Source organism: Rhea pennata, chromosome 3 (genome assembly GCF_028389875.1).
Source record: "Rhea pennata isolate bPtePen1 chromosome 3, bPtePen1.pri, whole genome shotgun sequence".
NCBI classification, from domain to species: domain Eukaryota; kingdom Metazoa; phylum Chordata; class Aves; order Rheiformes; family Rheidae; genus Rhea; species Rhea pennata.
The window spans coordinates 13,717,458-13,740,051 of NC_084665.1; the positions used below are offsets into that span (position 1 = coordinate 13,717,458).

Genomic DNA, 22,594 nt, shown 5'->3' on the forward strand with positions numbered 1-22,594 from the left:
CCGCCGCCACGCTGCGCCCGGCCGCTCTTCGCCACGCACGCCGGGCTCTGGCGGACCTGCTACTACCTGGGCATCGACTCCCGTCTCGACAGCCTCGTCCGCAGCGGTGAGCCGGCCGGCACGGGCACCGCGCACCCCGCCGCCAGCCGCCGCGGCCGGGCTCCGCCGGCGGCAGCGCCCGGCTGGCGTGGGGCGCGGGGAGCTCCTGGGGGGGCAGCGCCCGACTGGCGTGGGGCGCGGGGACCCTCCTGGGGGGGGGGCAGCGCCCGGCTGGCGTGGGGCGCGGGGAGCTCCTGGGGGGGGGGGGGGGCAGCGCCCGGCTGGCGTGGGGCGCGGGGACCCTCCTGGGGGGGGGCAGCGCCCGGCTGGCGTGGGGCGCGGGGGCTCCTGGGGGGGGCAGCGCCCGGCTGGCGTGGGGCGCGGGGACCCTCCTGGGGGGGGGCAGCGCCCGGCTGGCGTGGGGCGCGGGGAGCTCCTGGGGGGGGGGGGGCAGCGCCCGGCTGGCGTGGGGCGCGGGGACCCTCCTGGAGGTGGGGGGGCAGCGCCCGGCTGGCGTGGGGCGCGGGGACCCTCCTGGAGGCGGGGGGGCAGCGCCCGGCTGGCGTGGGGCGCGGGGACCCTCCTGGGGGGGGGGGGGCAGCGCCCGGCTGGCGTGGGGCGCGGGGAGCTCCTGGGGGGGGGGCAGCGCCCGGCTGGCGTGGGGCGCGGGGACCCCCTCGGGGTGGTGCCCAGGCGTGGGGAGCTGGGACCCCCTTGGAGCCATTCCCGGTGCATGCAAGCGGCCCCCTCATGCCGTCTCCTGGGCACTGGCACGGGGGTTGCCCTGGTGCCAGCGCCCTGCACGGGGGGGGGGGGGGGGGAACTGGGCACCTCCGAGGACAGGCAGCCGCGGTGCATGAAAATCGGGATCCTTCCCCTTCATCTGCAGTCCCTGAGCATGGGGATCGGGGATCCCCCTCCCCACACGCACGCCCCCCACCACGTACTGGGCACCTGCCCATCCGCCGCCCCCAGCGTGGGCGAGCGCAGCCTCCCTGCACCACCCTCGCGCTCCGGCAGAGCCCCGTGCCCACCTCCTCCTCGCAGAGCCCTGGGGCACCCCCTCCCCACGCTCACGCTGACAGGGGAGAAATACAGCGAGGGGGAAGCTGGCGCCCCAAGAGGCGCCGTCTGCCCGCCTTGCCACGGCTGCTGGCGCGCGGGACCCTCCTGCCGGGACCGCGCGCGGGGGCTCGGAGCTGGGGGCAGCCCTGTTCCGATGAGCGACGACGGGAGCGGAGAGGGAAACGGGGGGGACGGGGTGGTCTGGCAGGCGTAGGGGGCACAGCTAGGCGTTTGCGTAGTGTCCCACCAGCCTCCCCGGGCCAGCTGTCCTCTGCTTGGCTTAGTTCTTATGACTTTTGCTCTCTTTCTACATCATCGCAAATAAAAATAGTTTTAAACCTGTCAGAATTGGATTCGGGCTGCTGTGATTTTTGCAGGCGAGTGACTCAGGTCTTTGGGGCCCATGGGGCTGCTTTCTGCTGCCAGAGGAGCCAGGAAAAGCAGCAGGAGTAGGTTAGCTGAAGAGGGCCACCACAGATGCTCAAAGAGCTGATCCAAAGGGACTGGGCTCTGTTACAAGTTTGGGAGCAGCAGCAGCTGTGAACAAGTTACGGAAGGAAATGCCAGGGAGTTTGAGCTCTCTCCGGAAAGGCTAGAGGACATCCTGCTGGAGAGCACTGATATCCTTATGGCAGCCTGCTTTTGCCTTTCAGTCTTCATTTTTATCTTGATAGAGGGGAAATGGTTTATATTTGCTCCCATTTTATGCTCTTGCCAGGTTCTCCTGAGGTAGAAATTGATATAAATGAAGTAAGCAGGATATTTTTCCCTTTAAATCCTGCTTTCTATCCCTGGCAGCTGCCTGTGCTTCCTCTGTTCATGTAGAATAACTACCAGAGAAACCTGTGGGTGTATCTGTGACTTCTCTGTGGTGAGGGAGACAGATGGAGTGAAGAGCAACATGCTCTCCTCTACCTTCGGAAATAGAGCAAATTGGCTACAGGCATCATTTCATTCCCCATGCTGCGGGGTGGCTTCCGCGGCTTCCTCCTTTTCCTCCTGTTGATCAAATGCCGCTGTCGAGGGATGGTGTAGCCATGTGCTGCAGACAGTCAGGCTGAGCTTCTTCAGCGCCTTTCAGAAGGGTCAAAGTTGCATCTGGGAGTGAAACCTCTTTGTGACGCTTCAGCCAAATTGCCGTCCTGCTTCTCTCGTTCAACGCTACTGAATGCGCAGTGATGCGCTGGGACGTAGGTCTTGCCCACGGTTTCATTCTAGGGTAAGTAGATGCCTTGGCTACGAGATGTACCAGCACATTCCCTATTTCATGCATAAATAAAGCCCCCCTTGTAAGGGAGCAGCTCCCACGCTGTTTTCTCTGCCATCCTGTTTTTGGAGGTCACTGCTGTGCTGCACAGGGAGTCTGAGGCGCAAGAATTAACACAGGCACCTTTCCTTGAACATTTTCAAGGCCTACTCCATTTACCAGATGGAGAATAAGGCGAACAGTTTTTTGTTCGGCTGCTGGAGGTGCAAATGTTAGTGCTGCAATTCCTACCTGTTTCAGCCAAGCTCACGCGTGCTGAGGAATACAGATGCAGAAAATAGCACTTGCTTTAAGAGTTCTTCTGGTCACTGTTGGGAATCGTGACATTTTACGGTTGTGCCTCTAGGGATCACAAGCCTTATCCATAGTCATCTGCACCCTCCAGCCACAAAAATACTTGCTGAGGCTGGCCACGTTGTTATTTCCAGGGCCAACTGTGCTCATGACCCATCCAGGCTGCTGCTGCTGCTGCTTAGATCCAAAATGCCACTTTGTTCTCTACAGCCCCAAATCCTGGCTGCTGCTCAGCAGTGGAGCTCCTTGGCAGGTTTGTATTGGCAGGCTCCTCGTGGCTTCAGCATGGCAGCGCTGATGCGATTTGCCTCTCTTTGGGAGGAGTTCTCCCAAACCTCTCTACCAGCATCTTTTTGTTCCAGATGAAAGGGAGAGGCACCGTATCTATCCTTGTTTGCAGAGGTGGCCCAGGTCCAGGCTGTCCTCTTTGCTTAGGAGATTGGGAGACAGGGAGGGTGTCCTTACAAGGGGCCAGAGAGCATCCACTTACTGGTGGTGTGACCTCAGGCTTAGACATGGAGGCAGGTAGATGTTTCTGGGATGCCAAAAGCTGCGTGGTCAGGGGAAAAATTGTGGTTTGTACTGGTCCAAGAGTTGGTTAGTTGTGGCTGTAAATTGTGCCCTCAAGGAAAACACATGAGGGAAGGCTCCAGCTGGGAGAAGCCATGAGCCCCACAAACACCAGTCCTATACTGGCACACTCCTTTTGAAATCAATCCTGAGGTCCAGGGAGAAGAGCTAAATCTCGAGGTTTTAGGGATGACTGACGTGAGAGTGTAAAACAGCAGTGCTGCAGCCTGGCTGTTTTGCCCGTTTCCTCAAGCAGGAGGCTTTTCCATTGCGCTTCACAGTTGTGTGTGCACACAGACACACAGAGTTGTGCTTTGCCCTAGAAGAAAAACGCCTTTGTCTTTCCAGGATGGTAATGCAGACAGCCCAGAGATAGCGACAGCTTGTGCTGGCGCTTGCTCCGCTAAGAACAAAGGCAGGCAAAAATGTCTCAAATACGGAAAGGGCGCTTTGGGGCAGCGATCCCCGTGGGCACGAGGAATGGCACAACCCTGCGGCACTTGCCAGGCAGCAGCTGTTTCGGGGTATTTGTCACTGGCACGTCATGTGGCAGCTGGAATCCAGCCAGTTCTACCCCCCCTTTTTTTTTGGCCTCTGCTCTTGCAAAACTTAGTGCCCATTCAAAATCCAGTGCGTCTTCCCCCCTCTTGCCTGCAAATTCACTGGTGACAATGAGTAGCTCAGCCAGTGCTGCCACCAGCCACCGTGGACTACTTGGAAGAGATTAGCAATAGCCACTTCCCCAGGAACCCTGCCCGCGCCTTTGCATTAGTCAGAGCATGGTTTCTTGTGCTGCAGCGCAGGCCTTTTCTGGGGAGGTTTTGTCTTTGCCAGGAAAGGCATGAGTTCAGCGCACGAGGAGCAGCAACGCATTGACTGCCCTTACTCGGCAGCCTCGGAGTAAGCTTTTTTGCCCCTGTTCCTACATCCCGGTCTGGGAACACTTCTCGTCTGTCAGAGAGAAGCAGGATCCCTTCATTTGGCAGGGCTGGGGGAAAATTAAGGCTCTTGTATCACGGGTGACGTTTCCCAAGTGCAGTGGGCCAACGGTGGTCTCCGAAGGAGCCAGGTCGCAGGTGCTGGCGTTGGTGACACAGACTAGAGCTGAGTATTCAGAGAAGAAAGGAAAGGGCAGGAGCTGAGCACACGGCATAGGGCAGGGGAGGGTGAGGACAAGGTGACAAGGACAAGCTGTGAGGAAACAGACTGACTCGTAGTGCTTTGAGGGGAGATGGGGGCTTTTTTTTGGTTACCTGGTCTGGGAGTGCCTCGTCTTCCTCTCCGGCAGGCGTCGCTCAGAGATGCACCGCTATCAAGTACCACTTCTCCCAGCCGATTCGTTTGCACAACGTCCCCTTCAACCTGACAAAGGTGATCCAGCAAGATGAGTGGCATCTGCTCCGTAAGTGCTCAGCGCGGCCTGCTCCTCCCCGGGGAGGTCACTGCCACACGCCTCCCGTTTCACGTGGGAAAGGCAGCAATGGGATGGTAGTTCGCAGAGGAAGGGGCTGAGGAAGCAGGGTCCTAGCGGGGCCCAGCCAGCAGCCAGCTTCACCCTCATTTCTGTTAAGTCACAATCATTCCAGGAAAGCGCTAATGCCACGCACAACCAATTTTAAGCTTGTTGCATGTAAGCTTGCTTCCCTTAGCCACTTCTCCCCTCACTTCCCCAAGTGTATGCAGATGTTGGGTCAAAATCCTGTGCTTTGTTGTCTCTGGAAAACATCCAGTAGCAGATGTTTCAGAAGCTCATGTCAGAAACCACATGCTAAACAATGATGGCAGAACCCGTCTGCAAGGAAATCAGCATTTAGAAAGTGGAGCAAGACCTTTTCTGCCTATCCAAGTTGCATTTAAAGCAGCTCTAGAATGAAACAGAGAACAAACAGGAAAGTACCACTGTGTATCTACATAAATCCATGCTTCACCCGCATCCTGAATGCTATGTATGGCTGAAGCTTCACGTAATACTGGGAAGTTTACAGCACAACTAGGAAACAGGCTAGCTGTTTTGGTCCTAGAAAAGATCACCTTCTACTTAAAGGTACTTGCAGGTGTAAAGTTACTCTTCCTGTGGGTCTGCCCAGCCCCACCAGCTGAGCTTGTGGCTATACCTAGGTATCATTCCCCTTCTTTCTGCAAGGGAAGGCATAACCATTGCATTGCCCCCTCTGTATTTCTTGTTTTCGGTGGAAGCAGACTTAAGAAGAATCACAGCCGGTTTCCTGGGCATGGCTGCTGCAGTTCTTCTCTGTGGGTGTATCGTAGCAGCATTCAGCTTCTTTTGGGAAGAAAGCCTCACCCAGCACGTTGCAGGCCTTCTGTTCCTGATGACAGGTAATGCATCGCTCTGGCATGCTAATCACAGGTGAAGGCTTCACCAGGTTCCCTTTGGGCAGGCAGCGTGATGCCAGTAAGCAGAGCACACCTTTCCTTCTGAACTCCAGTTATTGTCCCTTGCATGAAATGAGCTGCTTACTCAGACAAGTGTAACATCCAACAATTAGAAACAAAAAACTTGTGAAAAAATTTATAACCCTCGTGCAACAGCAGGGAAGGACTGCAGGGCTAAAACAATCCCCCGTCCCTTTATAAAGGGATCTCTTTGTACTCGAGACTGGAAAGGGTCCCTTGCTGTAGTTTTCAGTCCTTGTGTTTGACTATACGATTCCTTAAGTAATAGGAAATAGAGTAGGAGGTTACATTTCAAAAAAATTTTAGTTAAAAAAATTCAAGATAGTCAGGGAAGGAGAGAGAGAGAGAGAGAGAGAGAGAGGAGATAAAAGTCTCCCCAAAAGAAGCCAGCAGACATTTGAAGCATCCAAACTCATAAGGATAAGCATAATGCTTTCTCTTGTGCCACAGGAAATATTTTGATTTGAGCACCTAAAAAGCACAGCATATTTTTTTTAAGCAAGTTTGGAAGGCACTGACCCAAGTAAGGGCTTGTTGTGCATGGCTAATAGCGCTGCCTAATGAAAAACATAGCCTAGTGAAAAGCAAGCCAACAGAAAGCCTAGGCTGGGAGAAGAGTGCCTGCAGACAGCTGGGCAGTGATTTAGCACAAACAGTGCTCAGCAGAGGTGTGTTGGGGGAGGCTGGCAAGGGCCATAGACAGAGGTAGGTTACCTGCACAATAACCTTCAGATCAGGTTACAAGAAGCACGTGCAACACAGTTTTTCCTAGCTCCTCGGAGGTGTACAGCAGGCACCGCTCCCACAGAGAAGAACCTGCGTGACAAGCCTAGCTTCCTTGGTGCTGTCTTGTCACATGGATCAGATCAGATCACAGGTGGAGGCTTTAGCTACCTTGCTCTGTTTGTAAGGGCAGAACAGAGACATGACTAAAGTCATAGAAAAGATTTTTATTCTGAAATGTAGTAACCAGGAAGTTCATGAGATGCAATTCACAAGCACAGAGGGAGGACTCAGTCTTGCATAATTGGGTAACACTAAAACTTTATGTGCAACCCAAGATAACTTAGATCAACAAAACTGGGTGCAAGTTATTTGATTAGTAAAGGCTCAGCATTTGTTTTGTTATTCACTCTATGCTACATCTCAAAATACCAATGTGATTGTTTCACTTACAGGAATATTTTGCACTATATCTCTGTGCACTTATGCAGCCAGCATATCATACGATCTAAACCGTTTCCCCAAATTCATCTATAGTCTTCCAGATGATGTAGAACATGGATACAGCTGGTCTATATTTTGTGCTTGGTGCAGTTTGGGATTTACAGTAGCAGCTGGGTGTCTTTGCACAGCTTATCCATTTGTCAGCAGAAGCAAGATTTTGCAGCTGAAGTCTGCCAGAGATTCCTCCGTATGACTGCCCACCCATCGCCAACACGGCTCGGTGATGATCGGACAGTATTTTTTCAGGACTTACTAAAAGAAACAGAAGCAAAAACTAAATTGAGGATTAACACAAGAACTTGATTCTTCAAAAATCAGACTTCTCATGTTTTGCCAAGTCCAGCAAACTGTTCTCCTATGTTGCCCAGCAGAGAGAGAGAGAGAGGAAAAGGAGACAGCTCTCAGAAGACACTGTCAGCTGCTTCAGTTCAATGTGCTATGTGCATGTAAAGGAAGATACTTGCATTGGTTGGCAAGGGGGAGGGAAGTCATTGCAAGAATTCAGGGCTCTTTCTATTTTTTCAAGTGTTTGTACATAAAGAAACCAAGGAAAAGTAATTGTTGCCAAATGAATACTTGTCAGAATTATCCCCAGGGCATGCATAATGTTTTAATTCAGCACCTTTTGCACTTGACCTTAAAGGAAGATTTTGGTGTGTGTCCCCCCCCCCCCCCCCGCTGTCTCAGCAGACCCTTCTTTTTAAAATCAGGGTGTGCCTGTGTCTTTTTGTGTCCGGAGTGAGCGTTTGTTCTAACAGTACTCCAGCTTGGTTCCCTTTTGTACCTGAAATTCCTGTATAATTTGTAAGTAACCAAGATTTCCATTCTGAGCATCCAAGCTGCACTGCGAGGATTAAGCGACTCCTACCCATTCCTGGAAGGCCTCTTTGTTAAGCTACGAGCTCTGTAGTAAAAATACCTGCCTCTGTCAAAAGCATTTGTGTTGACTGCAATTTCATGGCTTGGAACTTGACTCTTTTGCAAAGCAGAAAAAGTTCGTAAGAGAGGGTCATAGCCTGGACAGTGCTTATGTCAGTGACAGCTGTGTGACAATGCAGCATGCTAAGGTTAGAGCCCAAGGGAAACCATCATCTTTGGGCCAAGGAGCTACCCATGAAAGGCAGAAGGATGAAGGGAGTGCTGGAAGGTGGTGGTGGTGAGGGAACAGAGGACACTGCATTTTCTATTGCTTAACTGAAGTGACATGCAAGTTAACAAATCACAGTGACATGCCAATCCATTAGACAGCATTAGACTTCTGTGCCATGTTGATGTGTCTGTCATAACTCATCCAAACCTACCATCCTCCGCCACCACCTAAGCTGCTTTGTCCTCAAAGCACACCATCCATTGCCAAAACACAGCTTCACACCTACTGAGCACAAGGACAGAGCTTGGCCAGACCCCGAGAAGGTCCAGGAAGCCCAGCCTACATTGCAGAGGAGCAGACCAGACACTGCTGAAGAAACAAGATGACTGGAGAAGCCATTTCAGCAATAAAGTTGCATGGTACAAGATAAACATGAACACAGTAATGGTGAGGGAGAAGTTCAGATACAGACTGTTGTAAGCAAAGGATTGAGAAGAGAAGGGAGAATTGAGAGAAAGGAAAGATGATAAAGGGATGGAAGAGGAAGGAAGGGGAGATGAGAGGCAGGGGTGGTGGAACAGAAGTATCACAGCTTAATGCAATAACCATCAATTAAATGAAAGCTGAAAAAAAAAAATCAATGACAACTTAGGCAAAGAAATACAATCATGCCAAGTGGATAAAGATTCAACAGATCAATTATTAATTGATTTGGGAACAGTCAAGACACCAGGAAACAGCAAGCAGGATAAATCAAAGCTAAGCACAGCTTTGGGGCTAGTCTTCCCTACATTTTTGCGCTTTGCTCTACCACTGAGCACAGAGCAGAGTTTCTCAGCAAATACTGTTCGGTCCTGTCACTTACCTGTTTACCTCTTACCTATTTACATAGCCTGTATTCTGTCATATCCAGCTTGAGACAGAAAGATGCTCTCCAGTGCATTTACAGTATTTGATGAGTCTTCATTTGATAAACTGAGTGCTGGATCATTAAACAGTAATTTAATATAACACTAAAAAGGCGTGGAATAAAAATTTTTATTCCACCTTAGGTGAAGAGGGTAGAAAACAAACAAACAAACAAATCCCCATGAGTGACACTGAACTGGGGAGGTAGCTAACATGATGAGTGGCAGAACTTCAATCCAGAGAGGCCTCAGGCAACTTGAGAACTGGGTCAACAGAAAACCTTTCCTTTCAAGAAGGAAACACGCAGCTCTGCCTGGGGCAGGATAACCCAGTGCATTGGGCCACACTGGGAGAGCTGCACTGAGCTGTAGCCCTGCCAAGAAGGGTTTGGGTTACAGCTGGCATTGGGCTGACTATAAACTGAATATAAGCCCACCGCAGGTAAAGCAAACCCCATTCTGGGCTGCACGAGGAGCCACAGGGCCAGCAGAGCCAGAGAGATTATTTCTGTTCACTAGTGAGATCCCACTTGGATTGTGTCCAGTGTTGGATCCTCCAGGTCAGGGGGATGTGGGGAAACTAGAAAGGGCCTGGCAGAGGCTACCAAGGCAGTCAGGGCCCCAGAGCACAGCACCAGTGCGGGAAGGGAGCTAGTAGCCTGGTAAAAAGAAGGCTGAGGGGGGAAATACAAGGGGACCCTACAACAACTTGAAAGAGTTATAGATAGGACAGAGTGTTTGCAATGTCAGACAACGTAACGAGGGACAAAAGCCAAAAAAATGTAGCTTGGAAGGTTCATACATTAAGAAAACTTCTCCCCTAGGTCACGTACCTAGACAGGCAGGGAACTCCATCGCTGAAGGTTTTCAAGACTGGGCTGGACAAAACCCCAGCCAACATGACCGAGGCCTGGCAATAATCTTGCTTCAGCAGGGAGGCTGTGGAAGCCTCCTGAGGCCTCTTCCCATAAGCACAATGGTTGTATGGGAAAAACACCTCAGCACTGTATAAAGGTGGAGGGGCTCCACAAGCAGTTCTCAGCAACAGTAAGTCTGATTTTCCAGAAACAGTTAAGCTAAAGGTTAAAGTCTCTTTCCCTACTCAGCCAAAGCACTTTTTCAGGATCCGGAAGGAGGAGGAGAGGAACCCCACCCCACCCCCCAACACTGTTAAACATAGTCTCTGCATTAATCATGGCAGAGGCACACAATGCATGATTCCATCCCAGCTTGCCAAGCTGGGAATGCTTGTCCAAAATACCATCAGAAAACAATCTGCAATAATTTTACAGAGAAATTCTTCACTGTTGGCTGAGCAGCTATGGGAAAGCCTCAAGTTAGATTGCATCCCCCCAAAATACTTTTTGCATATGCTAAAAGAATGTCTAAGCTTGCTCGCTCTCTTCAGGAGAGTTTTTTCATATTGCCTCTTTGCAGACAAACGTCACCTTCAGCTATTCATTCATCCTGAAAGTTTTCCCCATCTTCCACTGCCCTTAGAGTAATGTTATCAAGTAAGGCAGAACATTACTGGCAGTAGAGATATGTCTCTTCATACTTAAACCAAAGCATAAAGGGCCTGTTAGAAACATGCTATAGCTGCAAAGAAATGATATAGAAAATAATTTATTTGCCACTCCAATAGATCTGATAGTGACATTTCAAACACAAACTAGCTTTAAAATATAAGACTGCAATGCACACAGAAGTAGAGCAGACATCCAGCCCTCATGAAGAGCTAGAGACATCTTCAGACAAGAAGGGCTTCCTAAAAATATTGCTAAAGTTATTACTTTAATATTACTAATTAAAAACAACAACAGAAAAACAAACACTGCTGCAAACAATCCTTCTCTCAAAGACACTCCTCCTGATAGTGAGGAGTTTTACTTGAACAAGGATTTGAGGACTCTGCCTCGTTACAGTATTTTACAACAAAAGCATTCAAAACACTAGCAGGTACCTTCTACCTCTCCCAAATACTGAGGGGAGGAGAAACCAATACCTTATCACATCCAAGTATAATAAGGTGAACTAACAAATAGCACAGGCCTCAGATTAGCAGAGTTCCACTGGTTCACCACCATGCTGCTTTAAAGTGTATCAAGATTCAAGTTCACTGAGGCACAGCACAAGAAAGCTAATGATTCCCAACAGTAGAGATCTTCTTGTATTTGTATATGAAAGCGTCCGTCTTTCCCAGGCTAACCCCATAGATGCCATCTGGCACCAGAGACCCAAAACACATCTGTCCGCTGTTAAGAAAGGGTTCTTCAACGCCATTCACCACGGAGGAAGAATTCTCATCAATATTCACAACTTTCTCAGCAGTGGTTTCACTTGCACCATCAGGAACAGCTTTAGGAGACTCATCATTTTCAATACGCTTCATAATGCCATCCACATGCTTACGGAGATCTTGACTCAGCAGCAATACAATAGTCCCTCCAACACGAAGTACTCTAGCATTTGCAGGAAAATAAAGGTTAGCTGTTCATCCTCTGGCATTCATTTATCTGCGCAGAACTCAACATTACTGATACTTCAGATGCCACTGACATCCAATAAAATGCCTAAGCGTGTTAAGGGTCACAGCTTGAATTAAGCTAAGTCTCTAAATGGTATTTGAACTCCCTGTCTTTGTAACTCTTCCTAAATGGGAGAACTGGGCCCTTTACTGACTCCCAAACATTTCTGGCCTGAAAAGTTCTTTCCATTTCGCTAGCAAAGAAGATGGACTCAGTTTTTAAACTTAATTCTTCCAAGAATTAAGGACAGCATCACCTCTAAAACCCCTTTTGGGGATCTCATTAACAGAACCAAGACCAGAGCCTGCATCAGTCTGCAAAGGACCAGTTTCCCATTAAAGCAGGGAGAGCTTTTTAAGTGTGTAAGGCAATTCAGAAGTTGACCTTTCCCTCTGGAAATTTTAAGAGGCCTGCCTTTCGAGTGTTCTACTAATAACTGAAGTCTTTCAAACTCAGGAAACTGAGGTAAATTAACCATTGTTTGCAATCTATTTATTTCTTAGTACATAAGGAAACATTACATTTAACTTTGAAAGAGGAAAAGAGACCACATGGGCTCTGTTCACAGCAGGAAGATGGAAAAAGTATTATTGGTGGGGCTCTTGAGATAACTGTCCCTTCCTCACCTCCCCCTTTCCAAGGAAATATTTTGCTTAGGACAATCCAACAGAGAAAGTGAAACCAGAAAGTAAAAATGTCTAACAAGGCTAAAGGGAGGAATGGTCAGCGTAAGCTGACCTAAGATTGTCTTGACGCTCTGTGGAGCTAGCCTGCCTTCTTCACAGTCTTCCCACTATATCCCTAGTATTGGGTGAGCAAGATCAATACCCAGCTGAAAAGTAACCTTGCAGAAAGACCTTGCTTTCAGCCAAGAAATGCAAGGGGGCAGGTGGTTGGAACTGCTTGGTAAGAGCAGCCCACTATTAGCCTGGCTTAACTCTGCCACAAAATGACAGCATGAGATACAAAAGGAGGCATTTAAAAGAAAACCAGGTGGCTAGCTGGGTATTCCAGTACACTAACAGAGGGGAACATGCATATCACCATTTGCTGGTCTAAAGTCCTTCCTGATGAGGCAGGCTAGTAAAAAGCTTGGTTATGAACTCAGAATGAAAATTTATGATTTAATACAAGCAGATCTCAACTGAAAAAGGATTACTGCTTAACTTACCTAGCTGTACTTCAAGTTTGGCTACGTATATCCTCTCCTCTTTCTCAAAAATCTGTTCTTCCTTCTTTTACTTTTCTCTGTCTAAAGCATGTCCATCATGATTTGTGAGGAATGCTTGTGAGCACAGCTCAAGCAACATGCTCACCCTTTAGCAGCCTGTGCTGCCACCAGCACTTCCACAGCTTGCAAGACAAGCCCTAAGAGCTTTTAAGGGACAAGTAAAGAAAAACTTCAGACTTCCATAGCCCTCAGAGGATCAGGTTACAGAGCCAGAGAGTGTTTCGAATAGAGCAAATTTGAAGCTGACCAAATACTTAGGATTGCAAACCATCATTACATTACACCACACCCCAAGCATGTCAAACACCACACATACCTCTCCATCTCCTGGAGAATATCCGGCAGGAGTGGTATGTCTTTTGTGATCTTGAACTTCTTCCCAAATGGAATATCCGAAATCACAGCATCAAAGCTTTCTGAAGACAATGGCAATGCTGTAGAATAAAGGCAGGTCTTTACATTCGACTAGCCGAAAAATGAACAGGAGCTACACTGTCATTCACCTTATAAAGCCATCTGCCAGCTTTTCCAAAGGTTACGCACCCAGATTTGTATCTCCTTCTGAGAGACTATTTATCCACATAAACAGTGCTATGAAGCCAATCCCACACACTACTAACCCAGTGCAGACTGGTAAAGAGTGGTGTGAGAGCACGGGTTAGCTCACAAATTCTGTTACTGGTGATAGGCTGCATCATCAGTAAGACTCTCCGAAATGGGATGTTTCCAAACTAATTGCTGCTTCTCAATACACAGTAAACCTTTACATGCAAAGCGTGGGAAAGGAGTTAAGCCTGCAAGCACTTTACATAGTGCAGATGTTCAAATGAATGATGTTGGCAGCAAGGAACCAAATGTTAAGTCTGCCTCCCTCCAGGGATAGTTTTCTCTACCAGCTTTGTGAGAAGGACAGATATGTTGGTGGGTCCAGGCTGGCAGCCCACTGGCTGGGGAGCAGCTACACAGGACCTGTGAACTCCTGATGAAGTAGTCAACCATAACCCAGCAGAACACCCTTGCTGTGACAAAGGCCAGCCACATAGTGGACTGTGCTGGTCAGAGGGTAGCCAGCAGGTTGAATGAAGAGACTGCAGGTTCCCCATCCCTGGGGAAGCTCAAAACCAAGCAACCTAATCCAGCTTTGGTGTCAGCCCTGCCCTGAACAAAGAAGTTGTACTAAAAACTCCTAGGAGGTCCCCATTTTCCCCCTTTCCCACACACCTAACCCCTGCTGTGATTCCATGCCAGCCTTTCCAGAATAGCTAGAGGTGTTTCTTGAATCATCCTTTGATCAGTATTTACAGTAAAACATTTTATCTACAATTGGAAGGACAAGTTACCTAGAGTCCTTCACAAAACATGCAGAAATAACAGCTTCAGACTTGTACCTAAAACACCAGCTATAACTGTTCAGCATACAGAAAGCCTGACAGAGTAAGTCCTGAAAGTCAAGCTCCATCAGGGCTTTACAAATGATCATTCTAATAAGAAATAAATATTGCAAAGAAAGAGAAACATTTATACTCCATCCATATATGCACAGGAACAGCTGGCTTCCATCTAGCACAAATTTCACATCAGACTAATTCAAATACAGGCTCTGACATCCAGAAAAAGGTCATAAAACGATTACCTTCTTCCCAGACTAGTTAACAAACTGAGAGGAAACTGATTCCCTCTTCCAAGAAAAAGCCACCATCATTTAAAGTACGCCCACCGCAAAATAGTAATAATTCAACACCATGCTTTAGGAGCCCCTGTTGTTACTCATTTAGTAAATTTAAATTACAAGCCACACTATGCTTAGATTTGCCTTTACTGTGTTCCCATAACATACAAAAAAACCCTCTTATATGGCAAGTACTCTTTGTGGTTGCAAATTTCCCATTAAGATGTAAAATTATTGCCCATATCTGAAAATTATTTTTATTGCCTCTTGCTGAGTTTATTCTTGCCAAAGTTCAGAGGGGGACAGAACATGTATCCAGTCATAAGGATTAAGAGTAACCTCTCAGTTATTTGTTGAAAGTTAGCTCTAATACACATCATCTCAACAACTATACTACCTGTATAATCCCAGAACCACGAGAGACTAAACATGCCTCACTTTGAGCATTTATAGACGTACCTTTCACGGAAGCTTTAAGTAATGCAATCTTATCTGTCAAGCCTGCAGTCCTAATATTCACATATGCACCCTCTAACTGTGAATCACTTATATCAGTACCCCAGTAACAGGCTTCCTGTTCAGAGAAAAAGGGAAGAGCATTGTAGTTGACAAACAGATGTATTTTATAAATTCTCCATAAAACTGTTTTGTTTCACAGCTCTGTCAGTACAAACGCCTTGCTGGGAAGATGCATTACTATTACATGAGAGCAATATATAGACCAAGATGTTGGAGAAAGAGGGGAAATTCATGACTTCTTCACTTCCTTCATGTTCTCTGCTGCTCAAGAGAGAGACCAGCAGTTTAGAGAAACACAGGGTTTATGTCCTAACAGCAGGATCCAAGCTACTCATGGATAACTGCACTGCCTGTAATGCAGCATACTCCTTGTACTGTCCCACCGACACCTCCATTCCCATGACAAGCCCAGGCATTTTAAAAGAAAGCCCATGGTTGACTCAAACCCTGCACACATACAGGGCTCTCAGCAGCCTTCCATACAAATGTGTAGGACTGTTTTACACTCACATGGAGGAATGTCTGTACTAAAGCAAATTTTAACTGCCCAGAAAGACCCATTTGGTTCCAATTTTCCACTAAGAACATGGACTTTAGTATAACTATGACACAGATGTTTCCTGATGCAACTATAAGAAGTCTTGCAAGGGTCCCACCTAACGCAACTGTCACACTTACAGGCCACTCTTTCGCAGCTTCCAACAGTATTGTTCCTAACCCACACATGGGATCCAGTACAAAGGCACCAGCCTGCAAAAATAAAAGCATTTACTGCATCCCAAGCAAGATAACAGACTGCTCTCACAATACAAAACCCACTCCGATGTGCTCATCACCTATAAATTACCACAGAACTCAACAAGGGCAGCAATGATCACTGCTTTACCGCACCAAAATTGTAAGACAATATCGTAAAAAGTATGAATAACTGCATTACAGACAACACATCAAATGCTTCCAGTCTTGAGGTGACACTTAATGTAGTACTGGTGTTGAGTTTCAAAACCAGTCGGATCAGAGCACAGATATTAAAACCTTAATACTTTTTCAGTCTTGCAGCTTCAGCCTTGACTGGTAGCAATGCTCTTTATTTGGGTCTCTATACTGTTGCCATGAACATTCACTTACACTGATTTCAGCCAGAGATGCCATGGCCCACGCAATCGTTGATCGCAGTCCCGCTGTTTGGATATACTCCCTGTTTGCCAGTGGAAGCCTGCAGAAAGTAAAAGCAACGTAAGACGATGGTACAACCAAGCCAGAAAATCCCATATAACATGAAAGACCAATGAAAGTGGACTTCTCATATCTGTAAACAGAAAGACAGTCTGCTTTCATCTACTAACTCACTGGAAAGTCTGGTCTACATGCTCAGGTAAGCTCCTGACAGACCACACAACTGTCCAGTGAATATCAATCCAGAAAAATAAGTATTCATAGTGGACAATAAGACCATTTAGAAATTATACTTGTTCTGGTACTGCCAAAACAAACCTGGTGATAAGAATGCCTACCTGAAAAGAGGAATCCCCACAACAGAGTGAATGTCATTTAGATGTACACCAATCTGAAAGACAGAAAACAAGCACAGGAACATTGGACTCCCTTAACTGGACATGATGTAAATTTAGCTCCTTTAAACCAGACTTGATGTTTCTAGGAATGCCTGATCCTAGATTAAGAATAAAAATACATGCTTTAGAAAATATTATAACTGGAAGAAATCACACTAGGTGTAAGAACTGAAGTCTTTAAGGAAACCAATTTTTTGTAATGTCAAAAGAATATCTTTAATTGTAAAACCATTTACTCTAAGCAGAAGATAGTTCACTGTATACACTGGCACTAGGAAGAAAGTTCACTGAAAACTGCTGATTATCATTCATATCCCTCCCCACTTCCCCTCTCTTCTTCAAACTAGTGCCTTTAACAAGCATTATAGATAGGAGGCAGAGGTGGGTAACACTTCCAGAAATACAGATAGCTTCAAGGGCTTGTCCTCCTATGCCATAGGCAATATCCCCAAAAGAGAAGGCTCTAAGCTCTCCAACTGGTGTGGCATGACTGCAATCGCTTCCCAGGAAGCCCAAAGGAAAACATACTATTTTTGAAGAATCCCAGTCCTCAGCACTTGAACAGTTTCAGAGCAAAAGTCTGACCAAGCAAGGAATAAGCCCTCTATTCCTCTTTCAAAGCCTTATTTGATGCACAGCCTGGGAAAAACAGAACCAGTGAATGAACCAAGCTTTCATGGAAGGTCGCAGACCTCTTAGCATCAATGCTGACAGCAGCTTCTGTATGCCAAGATGCAGAAAGCTTGTTGAGAGCAGTAAGTCCTTCCTAAGGTCCCAGGCAGCTTGCACCTTGGAGGGTGTCTTAAGCAAGCTGCTTGCAAGAGACTGGGTCTAGGAAGATAGAGATGTAACCTCTTCCCTAAACTGAGTTCAAGCACAGAGTTCCTCAAGAAAAGGACCTTGCTGCTTTCTCTTCCTCTGCAAAGGCTCAACTGGCTGCCCAATGGGTCAGTAGAACTCCATCTTCCACAGAATCAGCCAGAGCCCAAAAGTTTGTAAGGGTGTAGGCTTCTGAGTTGTCACCTGGACAGATCTTTCCCTTGACCAGAAAGGCCAGCGTGGCCCTGTACTGTGTTTATGTCTGGAGCTTAGGTGGACTGGAAGGCCTGCGCACACTGGTCAGTGAAGAGCTTTGCTCTGTGCTACCAGATGTTCTCTGGTTAAATGCAGTGGCAGACACACAAACAAGGAGCATCCAGGGTGGTGTGCAAAGAGGAAAAACAAAACACAAGAGATACCAGGCAAATCTGCAAGTAGCAAAAGACCATCTAGCAGACAGAGATCACTACCTCTAGATCCGGATTCCGTAAATCAGCCCTCCATCCAAACTGCTTCATGAGTGCTACGCCAATTGCTCTTCCAATCACCTGTGAGAAGAAAGGGCACAGGCAAGAAGAATAGCACAATTAAGAAAACTACAGCTGAGGGGAGAAAGACACCACTTTAGTCCTTGTATAACATACAAAAACCTCAACACCACAGCTATGATTGTACAGTCTTTTAAATACTTGGGGAGAGAAACGGTCTCTTTAATCTCTACAGAACTTTTTACACAAAGGTCTGCAGAGATGCAAAAAGGTAAAACAAGAGACACAGTAAACATGCTACAAGACAAAATTACTGTTACTCATCTTGAACGTGGGAGACTGAAGTTCAAGTCCTGCTGAAGTTACAACAAGTATCTATAACCATCTTCATGTCACATACACACAATTTATAATTGCTGTACCTAAACGGAGACTTATCAGTGTACAACTACAACTCACAGGAACATACATATATACCCTCTAAAAAGTTTTGGCTATCTTTGGACTAAGAGGTCAAACTCACGCTACCAACTTAAGTAAATATTTGTGTGGTATGCTCATGCATCCCATCTTCCCAAGGCACTAACCTTACTGGAGGGGGAAGGAGGAGGAAACACTAGTTAAACCACTTACTTTCAAGTAAGAGAAATGTAAATAAACTGCATCTACATTGCTTTTTACTTTATCATAGGGAAAATATAGCATAGACCATAAAAGTGCTGGTGGAAAAAGCACTTTCAGCAATATCACTGGTCTCTGAGTGTTGTTGAAGTTCCATCTAGCCAAGTCCTGACACCCCAGTGACTAAAACCAACCCCTGAGTACATGTCCCAGGCCTCTACAACCCTTCGGGGGAATTAATTTTTTCCAACACCCAACCTGTACTTCCCAAGCTGCAGTTTGTGGCTTTTGCCCCTTGTTACACCATCTGCCACAAAGGAGAGGAGTTTGGTTCTGCCATCTTTGGAACAGCTTTTCAAGTAGCTGTAAGGTGCTAGTAGATGGCTCCTTAGACTGCACCAGCTTTCATAAGCCCAGCTACCTCAGCCTTACTTCCATCTATTTACCCTCAATAAAAGGCATTCATATGAAAAGCATTCAGGGTAACATCATACCTCAAAATGAGTACCACTGCTTGTATTTCTACTTGCTGAAGGCAAAGCTTTTTTTTTTTTTAAAAAAAAAAAAGAAAATACACAAAGAGGTTAGATTAGTTTGCTATTCTAGAACATACAATAACACAATTTAAATTTCCTTCCACTTTTACCAATTTCTTTTAAAACACAGATAATTCAGCATACCTGTGAAGTAAATATTTTGGCAATTGCTCCACTACAGCGACAAGAAACTCTGAAGCTGAAGCTAGGCTTCTCATTTTCAATGGCTTTCTCTTCACTACTTTTGGAAGGGTCTTCTACAGAAGTCTTGCTTTCAGCCCAAAAGTCCTGATCGCCAATTCTCTCTGTTACCACACAGCTCTCTTCAGCTTCTGTTTGACATTCCTCGGAAACAATCTCCGTCTTCTGTCTTTTAGTTGCAATATTCAGCTCTTCTTCAGATCTTCTCTTGAGAGGCAAGGGATTTTCTTGAGAGACGTGATCTTTTTTCCCCTTCTGTCCATGAAGTTTTTTCCAAACAGAGATAATATCAAGCCAGTATCTTGGTTCCTCAACAATAAGTTTTTTAATTTCATGCAACACTTTCCCTGAAAGAAAAAGAGGTTTCAGGTTAAGTAGTTCAGTCTCAGCATTTGACTTTTCTACATATTAATAACAGATGTTAACAGAGACTCTGCTTAGACTTCATTAACATTTGAACCCAGGAACTACTGCAGCAGCACACATTACAAATACAGCTGAGCTCCCAACATGCCTATACCCCATCAACTGAGACATATATGTCAGTCTGATTACAGGCTCTGCAGAACCAACACTAAGTTTTGCAAGGTTACAACTCTGATTTGTAGAAATTCAGCAGCACTAGAAGACCAGATCGCTCCCAGAGTCATTCCCAGAGACTGAGGACCAGCCCATCAGTCCCCAAAAAGGACTCAGTCCAAGATTAAAGATCCAGAACACTTTCCAGGATTAAAAGACAGATATTAACATGAGTCACTTAGATTCAGCTCAGAACGAGAGTCGTGAGTTCATTCTTTAATGCAGGAAACCTATCCATGCTACTGATCAACCTGCCTTCAGTCCTGCAAAGTCCCTCAGGCATGCCTAAGCTTACACCTATGGGTAGTCCTGTTGATGTAGCTCTGATAAAAGGGAGGAAAACCCAGAGAATAGAGGTCAATTCACGTAAAAACCTTGAAGCTGATCAAGGGAAGAAGTTTAGGTGTCCCTATTCCTCGTTTTATGTTTTAGAACCACAAATAGACAGGATCCTCAAAGTTACAGACAACCTGTAATCTCCCAGATAAAACATCATCAGTACATTGATATCCAACCCTCTTCTCCAACACTGAGACAGGATGTGACCTGAAGCACTCAGAGTTACAAGAAATTCATGTCCCAAACAGTTACGTGATGCAAGACACATGTTTGTGTCTGCCTGGCCTCAGAAAACATAACACACCGAACGGGCCCAGCACTGCAGTCGAGTTTTGGCAATTTTTTCAGGTGGAGGTGGGGTTATACACACACGTATACAAACAGTGCCAGCGGAACATGAGCTAACACAGTTAGCTATTTGAATCATTTTTTCTTCATGCTATTTTCAGCACAAAAACGCATCTGGGAATCTCTGAATGAAGGATCCTTCCAAACTGCCTATTCTCCATCAGAGCTACAGCTGCTGAAATCCACTGCAAGTTAATTTAACCCACGAGGTTTTAGCTCAGGCTCCTAGTGGGTATCTCATGTGCAGACAGCTGGGGTGACCGGAGGGGAAAGGCAAATATAATTACCTTTATTTCTAGAGACAGGGAGTGGGGCACGTTTCTTCAGCAGCAAAAATAACCTCTCTCCAGACTTCAGTTTCTTCAGGTCGCTCAGCTCCACCTCTGCGGTGAAGAACACCTTTCCTGAAACGTAGTCCACCTTCGGGGGAAGATAAATAAATAAAAAGAAAAAAAATGAGAGCGATCTGCCACGAGCAGCTTCAGCACCTCAGCAGCGCCACCGCACGCGGCTGCGTATCTGCGCACGCTTCCCTCCCCCCGCCCCCCCGGCGGGGCTGAGGCGACCCACCGCCCCCCGGGCCGCTGGCCGCCCCGCTCACCTCCGTAGCGCCGAGCCGCGCCCGCACTTCCTGCGCCACGAAGGGCTCCAGGCCTCGGCCCGCCGTGCAGAAATAGCGCACGGCGCCCGCCATCGCCGCCCGCCGCCATCTCGACCCGCCCTCGCCGCCATTTCGCACCGCCCCCTCCCCGCGCTGCGTCCCGACCCCGCCGCCATTTCGCACCGCCCCCTCCCCGCGCTGCGTCCCGCCCCCCGCCGCCATTTCGCACCGCCCCCTCGGATGGCGGGGGCTCAGCTGTGTGAAGGGCGACCCGCTGCGAGGGGCGGTGCGCGGTCTGTGAGGAGCTAGACGACGCACCCATACTTCTTAGTTCTCATCTCTTCCTTTGGAGCGATGCTGCTCCAGGACCTGAGCTGGGAGGTTTTGTTCTGGTGGCAGCGCTGGGGGTTGTTGTTAGGGCAAGTTGGCAGCGTCTGGAGCCCTTCGCCAGGACGACTATGATGTTCGAGTTGCTGGTGGAGGCTCTGCAATGGGGAGCATGGTTATTCCTTCGCAGCCCTCCCAAGTCCGGCCGAGCCGTGCGCGCCTGCCGGTCACGGCTGGCAGCGGCTACCGAGCGAAGCTCTTCCGGCAGGCCGCGTAGCTCGGCTCCACGGGCTCCCCGCACAGCGCCTGCTCTGCGCGGCTTCTTGCTCAGAGAGCGGCAGGGCTCTACAAAAGAGCAAAAAGCAATGAACTAAATACCTATTGCAGTTATGTAAGCAGAAGCATTACTGCTTAAGAGTCGTAAGATTACAGTAGATGATAGAACAAATCTAGTATGTCCGCAGGATATTAACAATAATCCCATAAAACAAATCATGGCTCCTCTGGATATGACACCCACTTGTGAAATATACCCTCCTTTTGAGACATCTTAATCTTTATGTACCTGGTTTAGTTAATCTTACATACTCCTGATTATTTTGTGATATGTGTCTTTGCAGAAGCATAATTTGTTTCCAGCTGTTACAAAAGAACATAATCATGATCTCAGCTAATAGTGATGGCATACTAAGCAAAACAATGAAAAGATGTAAAAACACACGTAATGTGTTCTGAGGCTACACTACAACCTGTCCTGCCAGGAATTTCTTGATACAGTTCAAATTTCTTCAGCTAAGGAGGCCGATTCCCCTTGGATACAATTGAAGTTAATTCTGTTTCACTGAATTATACTGTTGTGTGTATTTATTATATGTATATGTAAATATAAATATACTGTATCAACATATATACATAATGTATAATATTATATATTAGCATTATTGAAGTCTTCAATTTGGTGCTTATGTCACTGCAATTTCTCTTGATTCTGAAATACAAATGAAACAAGGAATCTACCCCCTATGTCAGATTATTATCACAGATACAAACATTTTTACCTGGAAGCAGGGTACTGATTTACAGAATTCTCTTTTACCAATTTAATAAACTGTTAGCATCCCACGGGAGAGAGAGACACTTCTTGAGTCCTGTGCAAAGACCCAGCTACGTGCTCCGTTTCCCCTGGCGCTGGTGCGGTGCCGCAGCTGGTCTCTCGCTTCCCTCCTGCGCCCCCTCTCTACCCGCTGCTGGGAGCCACCTTGCAGGGCTCCAGCTGCCGCTGAGAGCGTTTTCCAGCCCTGCTCCGGCAGAAGCATCCACGCACCCCTCGCGGAGAGGC

At 47.3% G+C, this 22,594-nt stretch overlaps 2 protein-coding genes across 3 annotated transcripts; one reads left to right on the top strand and one right to left on the bottom strand.

The window, feature by feature from the left end:
- The first annotated feature begins 55 nt into the window (after positions 1-55).
- Positions 56-7,827, top strand: TMEM178A (transmembrane protein 178A). The gene is made up of 5 exons (XM_062571642.1): positions 56-106; positions 2,800-2,918; positions 4,524-4,637; positions 5,435-5,572; positions 6,829-7,827. The coding sequence occupies exons 2-5, from the start codon at positions 2,855-2,857 to the stop codon at positions 7,068-7,070; spliced, it is 558 nt and encodes a 185-aa protein (XP_062427626.1). The 5' UTR covers positions 56-106; positions 2,800-2,854; the 3' UTR covers positions 7,071-7,827.
- Positions 7,828-10,485: 2,658 nt separating this feature from the next.
- On the bottom strand, positions 10,486-21,047 carry THUMPD2 (THUMP domain containing 2). Of its 2 annotated transcripts, XM_062571643.1 has the most exons (10): positions 20,929-21,047; positions 20,615-20,747; positions 19,005-19,408; positions 17,686-17,763; positions 16,337-16,389; positions 15,951-16,038; positions 15,501-15,572; positions 14,763-14,877; positions 12,951-13,068; positions 10,486-11,337 (listed from the first exon to the last, which is right to left on the bottom strand). In XM_062571643.1, exons 1-10 carry the CDS (start codon positions 21,019-21,021, stop codon positions 11,016-11,018), a joined length of 1,476 nt encoding a protein of 491 aa, XP_062427627.1. In that variant the 5' UTR covers positions 21,022-21,047; the 3' UTR covers positions 10,486-11,015. The 2 variants fall into 2 exon arrangements, with proteins under 2 accessions (XP_062427627.1, XP_062427628.1); XM_062571644.1 differs by lacking the exons at positions 20,615-20,747; positions 20,929-21,047 and adding an exon at positions 18,819-18,865 and having other exon boundaries at positions 19,005-19,020.
- Positions 21,048-22,594: the final 1,547 nt, after the last annotated feature.